Source organism: Ranitomeya imitator, chromosome 2, assembly GCF_032444005.1.
Source record: "Ranitomeya imitator isolate aRanImi1 chromosome 2, aRanImi1.pri, whole genome shotgun sequence".
In the NCBI taxonomy this organism is placed as follows: Eukaryota; Metazoa; Chordata; class Amphibia; order Anura; family Dendrobatidae; genus Ranitomeya; species Ranitomeya imitator.
This window is the reverse complement of record NC_091283.1, coordinates 561,869,652-561,882,841: the sequence shown is the minus strand read 5'-3', so window position 1 is coordinate 561,882,841 and position 13,190 is coordinate 561,869,652. Positions and strand designations below refer to the sequence as shown.

Sequence of the window (13,190 nt, the reverse complement as noted above, 5' to 3'; positions counted from 1 at the left end):
CATTGTAGCAAGCGACCGCTGATACACACGTCATTGTAGCAAGCGACCGCTGATACACACGTCATTGTATCCCATCCTCTGTATCTAGCTATCGCCCTATATCACTTCTCCCCTATGCCTCCAAACTACTTGAACAACACATTTACCTTGAACTGTCCTCCCATCTCTCTTCTTGCTCCCTCTTTGACCGCCTACAATCTGGCTTCCGGTCACACCATTCCACCGAAACTGCCCTAACTAAAGTCACCAATGACCTCTTAACTGCCAAGAGCAAGCGACACTACTCTGTCCTCCTCCTCGACCTGTCGGCTGCCTTTGACACAGTGGACCATTCCCTATTATTACAAACCCTCTCATCCCTTGGCATCGCAGACTTGGCCCTATCCTGGATCTCATCATACCTAACAGACCGGACATTCAGCGTCTCCCACTCACACACCACCTCCTCACCTCGCCCCCTATCTGTCGGTGTCCCACAAGGTTCAGTCCTTGGGCCCTTGCTCTTCTCCATTTACACCTTTGGCCTGGGACAGCTCATAGAATCTCATGGCTTTCAGTATCACCTCTATGCTGACGACACACAGATCTACATCTCTGGACCAGATATCACCTCCCTTCTAAGTAGAATCCCTCAATGTCTGTCCACTATTTCATCCTTCTTCTCCGCTAGATTTCTGAAACTTAACATGGACAAAACAGAATTCATCATCTTTCCCCCATCTCACGCGACCCCCCCAACGAACCTATCCATTACAGTAAATGGCTGCCCACTCTCCCCAGTCCCACAAGCTCGCTGCCTCGAGGTAATCTTTGACGCTGATCTCTCCTTCAAACCACATATCCAAGCCCTTTCCACTTCCTGCCGAGTTCAACTCAAAAATATTTCATGAATCCGTTCATTCCTCAACCATGAATCTGCAAAAACCCTAATTCCATGCCCTCATCATCTCTCGCCTTGACTACTGCAACCTCCTGCTCTGTGGCCTCCCCTCTAACACTCTCGCACCCCTCCAATCTATTCTAAACTCTGCTGCCCGACTAATCCACCTGTCCCCCCGCTATTCCCCGGCCTCTCCCCTCTGTCAATCCCTTCACTGGCTCCCCATTGCCCAGAGACTCCACTACAAAACCCTAACCATGACGTCATTGTAGCAAGAGACCGCTGATAAACCCGTCATTGTAGCTAGAGACCGCTGACACACCCGTCATTGTAACAAGCGACCACTGGTACACCCATCATTGTAGCAAGCGACCGCTGATACACCTGTCATTGTAGCTAGAGACCGCTGACACACCCGTCATTGTAGCAAGCGACCGCTAATACACCCGTCATTATAGGAAAGGACAGCTGATACACCCATCATTGTAACAAGCGACCGCTGATACACCCATCATTGTAGCAAGCGACCGCTGATACACCTGTCATTGTAGCTAGAGACCGCTGACACACCCGTCATTGTAGCAAGTGACCGCTGATACACCCGTCATTATAGGAAAGGACCGCTGATACACCCGTCATTGTAACAAGCGACCGCTGGTACACTCATCATTGTAGCAAGCGACCACTGATACACCCGTCATTGTAGCAAGAGACCGCTGATAAACCCGTCATTGTAGCTAGAGACCACTGACACACCTGTCATTGTAGCAAGCGACCACTGATTCACCCGTCATTGTAGCTAGAGACCGCTGACACACCCGTCATTGTAACAAGCGACCGCTGGTACACCCATCATTGTAGCAAGCGACCGCTGATACACCTGTCATTGTAGCTAGAGACCGCTGACACACCCGTCATTGTAGCAAGCGACCGCTGATACACCCGTCATTATAGGAAAGGACCGCTGATACACCCGTCATTGTAACAAGCGACCGCTGGTACACTCATCATTGTAGCAAGCGACCGCTGATACACCCGTCATTGTAGCTAGAGACCACTGACACACCTGTCATTGTAGCAAGCGACCTCTGATTCACCCGTCATTGTAGCTAGAGACCGCTGACACACCCGTCATTGTAACAAACGACCGCTGATACACCCGTCATTATAGGAAAGGACCGCTGATACACCTGTCATTGTAACAAGCGACCGCTGATACATCCGTCATTGTAGCTAGAGACCGCTGACACACCCGTCATTGTAGCAAACGACAACTGATACACCTGTCATTATAGGAAAGGACCGCTGATACACCCGTCATTGTAGCTAGAGACCGCTGATAAACCCGTCATTGTAGCTAGAGACCACTGACACACCTGTCATTGTAACAAACGACCGCTGATACACCCATCATTATAGGAAAGGACCGCTGATACACCCGTCATTGTAACAAGCGACCGCTGATACACCCGTCATTGTAGCAAACGACCGCTGATACACTCGTCATTGTAGCAAGCGACCGCTGATACACCCGTCATTGTAGCAAGCGACTGCTGATACACCCGTCATTGTAGCAAGCGACCGCTGATACACCCGTCATTATAGGAAAGGACCGCTGATACACCCGTCATTGTAACAAGCGACCGCTGGTACACTCATCATTGTAGCATGCGACCGCTGATACACCTGTCATTGTAGCTAGAGACCGATGACACACCCGTCATTGTAGCAAGCGACCGCTGATACACCCGTCATTATAGGAAAGGACCGCTGATACACCCGTCATTGTAACAAGCGACCGCTGGTACACCCATCATTGCAGCAAGCGACCGCTGATACACCTGTCATTGTAGCTAGAGACCGATGACACACCCGTCATTGTAGCAAGCGACCGCTGATACACCCGTCATTATAGGAAAGGACCGCTGATACACCCGTCATTGTAACAAGCGACCGCTGGTACACTCATCATTGTAGCATGCGACCGCTGATACACCCGTCATTGTAGCAAGAGACCGCTGATAAACCCGTCATTGTAGCTAGAGACCACTGACACACCTGTCATTGTAGCAAACGACCGCTGATACACTCGTCATTGTAGCAAGCGACCGCTGATACACCCGTCATTGTAGCAAGCGACTGCTGATACACCCGTCATTGTAGCTAGAGACCGCTGACACACCCGTCATTATAGGAAAGGACCGCTGATACACCCGTCATTGTAACAAGCGACCGCTGGTACACCCATCATTGTAGCAAGCGACCGCTGATACACCTGTCATTGTAGCTAGAGACCGATGACACACCCGTCATTGTAGCAAGCGACCGCTGATACACCCGTCATTATAGGAAAGGACCGCTGATACACCCGTCATTGTAACAAGCGACCGCTGGTACACTCATCATTGTAGCATGCGACTGCTGATACACCCGTCATTGTAGCAAGAGACCGCTGATAAACCCGTCATTGTAGCTAGAGACCACTGACACACCTGTCATTGTAGCAAGTGACCGCTGATACACCTGTCATTGTAGCTAGAGACCGATGACACACCCGTCATTGTAGCAAGCGACCGCTGATACACCCGTCATTATAGGAAAGGACCACTGATACACCCGTCATTGTAACAAGCGACCGCTGATACACCCGTCATTGTAGCAAGAGACCGCTGATAAACCCGTCATTGTAGCTAGAGACCGCTGACACACCCGTCATTGTAACAAACGACCGCTGATACACCCATCATTATAGGAAAGGACCGCTGATACACCTGTCATTGTAACAAGCGACCGCTGATACACCCATCATTGTAGCTAGAGACCGCTGACACACCCGTCATTGTAGCTAGAGACCGCTGATACACCCGTCATTGTAGCTAGAGACCGCTGACACACCCGTCATTGTAGCAAACGACAACTGATACACCCGTCATTATAGGAAAGGACCGCTGATACACCCGTCATTGTAGCTAGAGACCGCTGATAAACCCGTCATTGTAGCTAGAGACCACTGACACACCTGTCATTGTAACAAACGACCGCTGATACACCCATCATTATAGGAAAGGACCGCTGATACACCCGTCATTGTAGCAAATGACCGCTGATACACCCGTCATTGTAGCAAGCAACCGCTGATACACCCGTCATTGTAGCAAGCGACCGCTGATACACCCGTCATTGTAGCAAGCGACCGCTGATACACCCGTCATTGTAGCTAGCGACTGCTGATACACCCGTCATTGTAGCAAGCGACCGCTGATACACACGTCATTGTAGCAAGCGACCGCTGATACACACGTCATTGTAGCAAGCGACCGCTGATACACCCGTCATTGTAGCAAGCGACTGCTGATACACCCGTCATTGTAGCGAGCAACTGCTGATGCACCCGTCATTGTAGTGAGTGGCTGCTGATACGTCCATCATTGTAGCAAATGGCCACTATAGTCAGGGGCGAGTCAGGAGAGCGCGTACTTGCTAACACAGTGCATTCACTGCTTGGCATCAGGAGTGTCAGTGTGCACGTGCAATTCATTTAAGATGTTAAGCACTGGCTGTTGGCAAGCGAGTGCTGTCAATTAAGCTAAAGGACAGTGCACCCCATGCTAATTGAGGGGTGGAACGCTGCAAGGAGCCCTTGTCAAGATTGCACTGAGGAGCCCTGATTAAATACTAAATAAAACTTTTTCTAGACAGAAAAAGTTGAAAAAAATCTATAGTACGGCAATGATTTTTATAGGGGCTTAGGCTCTTGTATGACTGTACTAATGAAGTCTTACTGACCGCAACAGGAGCAGTGATATAAAGCTGCCAGCAGGGGGCATCCGTACTTTGTGTCTGGAGTGTCACATAGACGTTTACTGATGTTGCTATTGGCCGGATTTCTTCTCATTTTATAGATTTTCCTGTTTATATATCAATGAAAGATCGAGTCTATAACCAAAATTACCACTAGGGCACAAAACGTTAATTATTAACTTTTTGACATATAGACACATATCTTATAACAAACATTAGAGGTACAGTCTGAATATAAATTAGTGTTTCCCGTTCTCCAATCCGGACAGCCCACAACACGTCATGTTTTCAGGATTTCCTTAGTATTGCACAGGTAATGGAATTATCAACATATCAGACATTGCCGCAGGTTCTCTCACCTGTCAATACTAAGGAAATCCTGATCTGTTGGCTGCCATGGGGACTGAAGATTGGGAAACACTGCTATGAATGGTTCCATGCACAGTAGATGTTACTATTACACGGACACAGAGCAATAATTCTCTATTATTATCCTTTACATTCAGGCAGCTGATTCAAAGATTTCACTGCATCTCCTGTAACCGCGTGGTGGACATGGTGGTGCCCGGCCCGTGAGTCTTGTTTTTATGACTTTTACTTGATACAGTCTGTATAGATCATCCACCAGTATTGTGTGTTGTTCCTTTCCCTCTATTTCTGGTTTCTCAGGGAGATATTGACCATCCCAAACAATCCTGGCCTACCAGCACGTGGTTCCAGCCGGCCGTACACTGTATTTGAACTGGACCAAGTCCGTCATCAGAGCCGGAGGTGGGTAAAGGTGGCACAGAATTAATGGCCAACACTAATAGTTTAAAATAATATTTTTTAAAGACTCGGACGACATTTAAGGCAGCATTTACCAAGATCACCGTTTCATAAGAGCACTTGAGTAAAATTTGCCCAATCTATTGTGAGGCCCACACCACATGATAAATTTGTCTTTTCTCGAGCAATCTGTGTGCCAAAGAGTGAAATCTATGCTGGCTGGCTAATAGCCAGAAACTGCCATATGCAAGATGGTGAGATGCAGTAGGATTGCACCATGGTGGGATGAAGCCCATGAGGGGATATTTTTCACCATTTTGTGGTCTGAGGAGAAACGTCAGACCCGGCAAGGGCATAAGAGGTGGATTTAGGGATAGACTATCACCAGAAGGCAATAATGGTGCACTCATTGGGTTAAGGCGCTAGAACTCTACAAACTATAAAGTCTATGCTTGTTTCTTACTGAAAACATCAGTGAAATTGTCATACTTTGAGGCTGGGCAAGTATTGGAGACAGGAGAGAAATGCAGACTGGTTGAGCAGGAACACTTCTGACGACAGGTATGAGTCTACTTAGTGATGTCAGTGACTATGCGGTTCTAGGTAAGGAGCATGTTCTCTGAAGAATAGAAACAGAACAACCCTGACGTCCTAAATGTCCTAAAGCCAAGTATACACCTGAGGCTTCATTCACACATCTGTGAAAGTGGACCATTTTCTTTCTGCGTGTCATCTGTTTTGCCTCCTTGTCGCATCTGTGTTTGTCACATCCATTTTTAAAAATTGAAGGAGATACAGATAACTTTCGTCTTATCCATGGACTCTTAGCAATGGATCAGCAAAAAAAAACAGATGGAGCACTGAAATAATGAGAATGTCTTACAAATTTCATCTCTTTTTAATGGATCCCCGTAGTCATTAATTATCGAGTTGGATCCGCAAAGCGGATGAGAATAGGACATGCTGTGAGTCTCACAGGTCAGACACTCTGCTCCATTTTTAATACAGATGTGTGTATGGATCAGTGAAACTCTATGGGTCCGACTTGGCCGTGTGCTGTGAACGTAGCCTAAAGCTATGGACTAAAGTTAGACTATTTCGGCAGGATCAGCCAAAAATCGAATGCGTATTAATGAAGCTCCACAATCCATAATTTCAGGAGAAAAAAACAGATATGTATTGATTGATTCTGCTCATTCTATATTTTTCATTTTGATCAGTGACCGCTTACCACCACTTAGTGACTTCGGATATACATCTAGCTCCCGCAACTGTGGAGGAAGTCACACGCTGACCTTTCCGCAAAGACGTTATTCTAGGCTGCAGGCCAGTACCCCATGTACTGTGGAAAAGGAAGATTTTATGGGGGATTTAAAGGTAAGAGGGGTGAAACTGAAACATAAAGCAGGGAAGGCACCGAAAGAGGCGCAGTCACAAAGACACTAGTGGTGAAGGTTTCGTCTATAAATTACTTGTTTGATTTATCAATATAACTTTATGCTTCTGTCAAATAAGTGCACATCTTTTTTCAGGTGGATCCGCTCTAAAATCTACCTGAAAAAGCATCCTAAACATGCTCCAAAGATTGATCATGTGCATTTCTATGTCAAAACAACTTGTTGTTCATATGCTTAAAAAACTCAGTGGGTACACCCAAGCCTGAAAAATATGGTGTGCACATACCCTAAAGAATATTCTTCAGACTGATCTTCATTCCTTAGTTCCTTAACATTTAGGCCTCATTCAGACATCTGTTTTTCGCGTACGAGTGCTATCCGTGTTTTCCATGGAGAGCACTCATACCTGTAATAGTCTGTGGGGCTATTCACATGTCCAATTTTTTCTGCAGACCACGGAAAATATCAGAGACATGTCCGATTTTTATCAAAATCTGCAATGCAAATCAATGGGTCATCCAAATGCAGTCCAATTTTCATGGACTGTAAGAATGAAGAAGGTGAAAAAAAATTTTTTTTATTTCTCCACGTACGAGAAAATTGGATGACACTTGTACCAAACTCTGATCAGAATCATCAATTTGATTTTCTCGTACGTGAAAAAATTGGACACCTGAATGCGGCCTTAGTTAGTTTCTTATCAGTCTATGAAGAACCCACACAATCAACAGACCAACTGAATTGGCATTATTTGATATTAAACTGAGAAAAAGGCAGTGACCGTAGCATTTGTTATATCCCAGGCTCCTGATGAAGCCATTAAAAAGACAGAACATGCTGGGAGGAACAAGATGTAGAGGCTTGTGATGAGCATCATACTCTACTTACTGATCTTCGTCAGCAGTGTATATACTACATATAGTAAATATATACTACTTTGGTTTTAAAAAAGTGGAGCTGAATACATTTCTAAAAAAACCTGTACGATAAACAAAATAATTTTGTTAACATGGGACTGACTTTTTCATGTTTTCTGTCTTGCACCATACATCTCGCAATACGATGGGTGTAGAGACAAGTTAAAGAAGTTGTCCACTACTTGGACCACCCCTTCTCATACGCCCTGTTAAAATAAAAATAAGATTACGGTATACTCCCCTCCCGTCCCGGTGCCGTTCCAGCAGTGTTGGTACTCGCGCTCCCGGAGCTCACTTGACTCGACTAAGTGCGAATCAAGAGGAAATCAGGGCTGCGGCTGCTCTCTGACTTTCTCTTGATGTTTGATTCGTCTGAAGGGGGCGCTAGTGCTGATTGGGCGCCAGGCTCACGTGTCAAACATTTAGATCAAGAAAGGGTTGTCCCTAGTAGTGGACAACCCCTTTAAGGAAGGTCACATATAATACGCAGTGATGATTAATGGTTAGTGATCTCCAATCATACTTATAGACTATATGCAAGAATATGAGAGGCATTTTCCAATATATCAGCACTTTGATCCTTTTAAATAAAGGCACATTAAGTCTGATTTTGTTATACACTGCATGCCATAGTGTGTAATGGATCCATAGTCCGCATGAGTTCCCAGAATAGCACACAGCGTTAAGTACAGTTATATGGCCCATTGGGTCAGTTAAATGGGCTTGAACTAACTTTTTTTTTATAAATTGTACATAATTAATAATTCTATATTGTTTTTTATTCTACATTTCAATTACAGGGGGAAGTTTTTATTCTGGGCCAGGACGGGCACATCTATCGTGGCAGGAGGGACAAACATTTGCAACCTTAGAGACTAAAGATGGCAAGAAATCTACAGTTGCTCATCAGAATCTTTGTGACTGTAACTTAAAAGGCGAATAGAATTTGTTTGACTGTCCGATATTCATTATGATAAATAGGATCCGCCTAACAATAGTTATTAATGATACGAGGCTGGAAGCACAGTTGATGCCATTTTTCTTCACTAACCAAATATTGATCTAGTAGTTTAGCGTGTAAGCCTTTCCTTTCCTATTGAATTCTTCAGAACTGCACCAAAAACTGCAAGTGTGATTCGAGCCTAATGGCTGCCTCGGCATTTTTATGCTGGTGATCAATGGTTTCAAGGACTGGACAGTTTCTGCTTATACATTGATGGAATATCCTAGGAATATGCCTTCATTACTAATGCTGAAATAACCCCAACAAATCCAATATTCATTGCTAGCTCTGCTTAAGAAGATTCTGGTTATGTGTCATTGGGTCTGGATATTATACACATAGATGCAATTTTCAGTTCTCAGCAATAGAGCCAGTTGTCTGACTACTTGATGCCAGGATAAATGAACAAGCGCTTTCTTGAGGACCAGGTGACAGCCCCATGGGACATACAATATCTTACACAAAATCTAAAGACAGAATTCCTGGAGCACAGGTTCTGTTAAATGCACAAATGAAACACTGCAGCGGCTTAGATGGCCCGATAACCTACAAATACCTGCTTACAATTCTAATACCTTCAGATTTAGCTTAAAAGCATTGTTCCATCCACCTTATCCCTGACCTATTGTTTCCTCCTGCTAAATACATGTGTTTATGTGTTTTTTTGTTTTTAAAGAGAACCTTTCAGCAGGATTTAGCATTATAAAGTAAGGGAATGGAAATAATGGTGCTGTTATGCTGATTAAATTGATACCTGCGGAGAAGGAATCCAACCAGTGGTTGTTGATTAATCATCCTCTAAATTTTTCAAAAAGGAGGCAGGTCACTGAATAGTCAGTGACTTGTCAAACCACATGAGAGGCAGAGGAGCAGAAGCAACCCCTAGTTTGGCCCCGATGCACAGAGATATCCTTAGAAGAAAACTGATCAAACAAGAACCACAGTTCGGATTCCTTCACCAAAGGTATTAGTTTACTCAGCATAACGGCACCATGCCTTTACATTAGGCCGGTTTCACACATCCTGATATTTTCAGTACCGGAAAAACTGGAGTGGTAACCGTGTGCTGCATCAGTACCACACGGACGGCCGCCGAGGAAGAAGTGTTACAGTAAGTGCTGTTCCCCGGCGGAAGGTGGTGAAGACGGCTCTCATCATTCTCCCCTGCTCTGCCGGCAATCGGTGTGATGCAGAAGAGAATGATGAGAGTTATAATGAAATCCAAATGATGACAGCAGGCGGGGGCTTTTGGGACAATTACTCCCATTATCCGACACATGCTGCCGCTAATAACAGTGACAGCAGGAGCAGATATTCGGGGTATTCCACAGTTGCCACCTGCGATCTAACGAAATAAATGAATTAAAAAAACCTGACGCGGGTTCCCCCCTATTTTCTTGAACCAACCAGACAAGACTTACAGCTGGGGGCTGCGACCCTCAGCTGTCAGCTTCTGCAAGGTTGCTTATCAAGAATAGAGGGGTCCCCACAATGTTTTTTAATTATTTAAATAAATAATTTTAAAAAACGGCGTGGGGTCCCCCCCATTTTTGACAACCAGCCTTGCTAAAGCTCACAGCTGGGGGCTGCTATTCTCAAGCTGGTAAGGGGCCATTGATATAGCCTCCCCCCCCAGTCTAAAAACAGCAGCCCACAGATGCCCAGAAAAGGCGCATCTATTAGATGCGCCTATTCTGGCGCTTTGCCCAGCTCTTCCCACTTGCCCTGTAGCGGTGGCAAGTGGGGTTAATATTTGTGGGATTGATGTCACCTCTGTAATGTCAGGTGACATCTATAAGACACCTATCCATTACTAATCCTATATATTTGTAAGGTAAATAAAGACACAGCCAGAATAAAGTCTTTAAGTTGAAATAATGACACAGACTTTGAGCTTACTAACAAGTCTTCGACCTCACCACAGAGCTGGATTCACATCCACACAGCTTAATACTGCTGTATATTGTCCTAAAATATAACTTTTATTAGTATCCACTAAAAAAAAAATCACAAAGCTACTCTCAAAGTATAAAATTAAAAGGCATGTCTATATACTACGTTTATTAGGCCCCAACAATAAATAAATCAAGAGGTAGGGTCCCAGGGGACTTCAAATCCCTATAAATCCCTAATGTGTGGTTAAAAAAAGAAATGAAGAGCAGGAATCTATATATGCGTGCAGTGAGAGATGATAGCAGCCACTGTCCTCATTTCAGCTCACAGTCAATTGCAAATTAAGCTTGGTGAAAATGCAGGATACAATACAGTGGGTATAACTAGTCTTCATATTTCTGATGAATGCCAGGTTTTTGTAAAAAATAGCCAGAGGAATCATTTCAAATGTCAGTGATAATCTGTACACATCTATTGAGAAACCAGTAAAATCATTGATGGTGACAATAAAAAAAAAAAAACAACTAAAATACTGTGGTTACATTTATTGTGTTCAGAATTAGCTAATCAGATTTAAACCCACATTAAATAGTAATCCGTCCACACCAGCCATTATTTATAGTGATTCTGATTAACCCCATGTAAAGTTTAGCTGTTAAAGTAGTATTTTCCAAACAATTTCTTATCTGCAGTTTACAGTAAAACCCATGGTCTGTAAACCGCTTACAACACAGCAAAGGGATCTCATTGTTGAAAGTTATATTTTCTGGTAACATGGTATCACAATATATATGTAAACACTCTTTTTTTCACATTTAAGATTTATTGGTTTTCCAAAAGAGAAAATCATACGTAACATACAGCCACCATCCAGGGGCAGAAGGTATGGTAAATACTTGACATATCTTGAAAGTACATAAGCAAATTTGAAGAAAAAGCGTGAAGAAGGGGGTGTATGGGAAGAGGGAGGAGAGGAGGTGGGGGAAGGGAAAGATGCTGGGAAATTTAGCAAACAAAAGACCACAGGGATTCATTTGTACACTAAACAGTCTTTGATACATTATAAGTGAGAAGAAAGTCAGAAATAGTTTAGAAGCTGATAATAAGAGCAAGAAGAAGGGACTCTGAGACCAACCCTTCCAGCATTTTTCAGATGCACAAGAATGTTGCTCTGAATCCTTGGATGACCAAGAAGGCTCCAAAGGTAAAAAAAAAAAAAACAAGGTAAAGAGTGAAGTCCAAAAAAACAAAACACAAAAGACCTAAAAAAATTAACTTTAATAATGTATTAAAAGTTCCCAAAAAACAAAATTGTAGGGAAAATTGTAGGGTCTAATCTGATGCTGATGAAGCATAGATACCTCCACAAGCAATGTTGTTCAGACACAGTTATACAGGCAAAAAATGGTCAGAATTCTATTGATCCACAAAATAAGGAAAACGGACTAGGGAGGATAGACAGTGCCTTCCTCTATCAATGTCCCTTCCTTACAGCGGAGGATGGCACCCTGGGAAGCGATATATCTAAATTGATAAAGATCCTATGATATCTCTATTGGTTTTTCTAGAGAGTGAAGTCCCGAAGCATCCAACGTGCATTTCACAAGAACTGCTTCTTTGTTACCTTGTTTTTTGTGTACCTTTGGAGCCATGTGGGTATATATTGTGACTTTTTGGAAATATAGACTAATATTGACATAGGTGTCTTTTTTGGGAGGCTTAGGCCGGGTTCACATTGCGTTAATAGCAGCCCGTTCAACACATACGTGAACGGGCTGCTATTAACGCAAGTGCCGGTATTGGCACCACGCTAGCGCAGATAGCGCATCTGCTATCTCTATCTGCGCTAGTGGTGACGGACCCGGAAACACTGCAGCCCGCGTCTCAGGGTCCGTCACTCAATGACGGCACATCGCTAGCGCACGCCCATTGTGGGCGTGCGCTAGCGATGCGTCCGACATTGAATTCAATGGCGGTGTTGACGGACTACATTACACCGCGTTTATGCCGCGGTGTAACGTAGTCCGTCTAACGGACGAGATGAACGCAATGTGAACCCAGCCTTACATGAACTACTATGTTCATTTGCCTTCCTAATTTATTCACCTTTTTTCATTTTTTTTCTATTTCTTACTGTTATATGGATAACTGTTGTTTGTAGTAGGTACACCGTTTTTGGTGTCATATATTATCTACCTAGCAAGGTAATTTTTGTCAGTGAAACATCCCCCTTTTTTTCTTTTACCTGTGGTGTCCCATTCCTCTTTCTGTCTATTATTGTATTTAACTGTTTATTAAATATTAATAATGCCAATCCTAATGTGATTTCATTGGGTTGCATTTTCACTAATTTTGGTGTTTCAGAAACCTACTGGGCAAAACTATGATGTATAAGCAAAAAAAAAGACAAAAAACGGCACTGTCCGAACAAAGCCAAGGCTGCTCCGCTTCTGGAGCCAGGTGCCAATCAGCCGTCATAGAGCCACCAGCCACACATTTTCAGATCAGGTGCTCTTCAGAACAAAAGAAGA

The 13,190-nt window shown here is 43.9% G+C and overlaps 1 protein-coding gene across 3 annotated transcripts in view; it reads left to right on the top strand.

Moving 5' to 3' along the window:
• QRICH2 (glutamine rich 2) overlaps positions 1-11,164 on the top strand; it is a 109,756-nt gene extending 98,592 nt beyond the window's left edge. For 2 of the 3 annotated variants that reach the window (XM_069752078.1, XM_069752076.1), the window contains 4 exons: positions 5,188-5,253; positions 5,351-5,452; positions 6,670-6,826; positions 8,564-8,760. In XM_069752078.1, coding sequence (XP_069608179.1) covers positions 5,188-5,253; positions 5,351-5,452; positions 6,670-6,826; positions 8,564-8,635 — 397 coding nt within the window. In that variant the 3' untranslated portion in view covers positions 8,636-8,760. Of the gene's footprint in view, positions 1-5,187; positions 5,254-5,350; positions 5,453-6,669; positions 6,827-8,563 lie in introns of all 3 variants that reach the window. The other variant, XM_069752077.1, reaches the window with a different exon arrangement.
• The last annotated feature ends 2,026 nt before the right edge of the window (positions 11,165-13,190 follow it).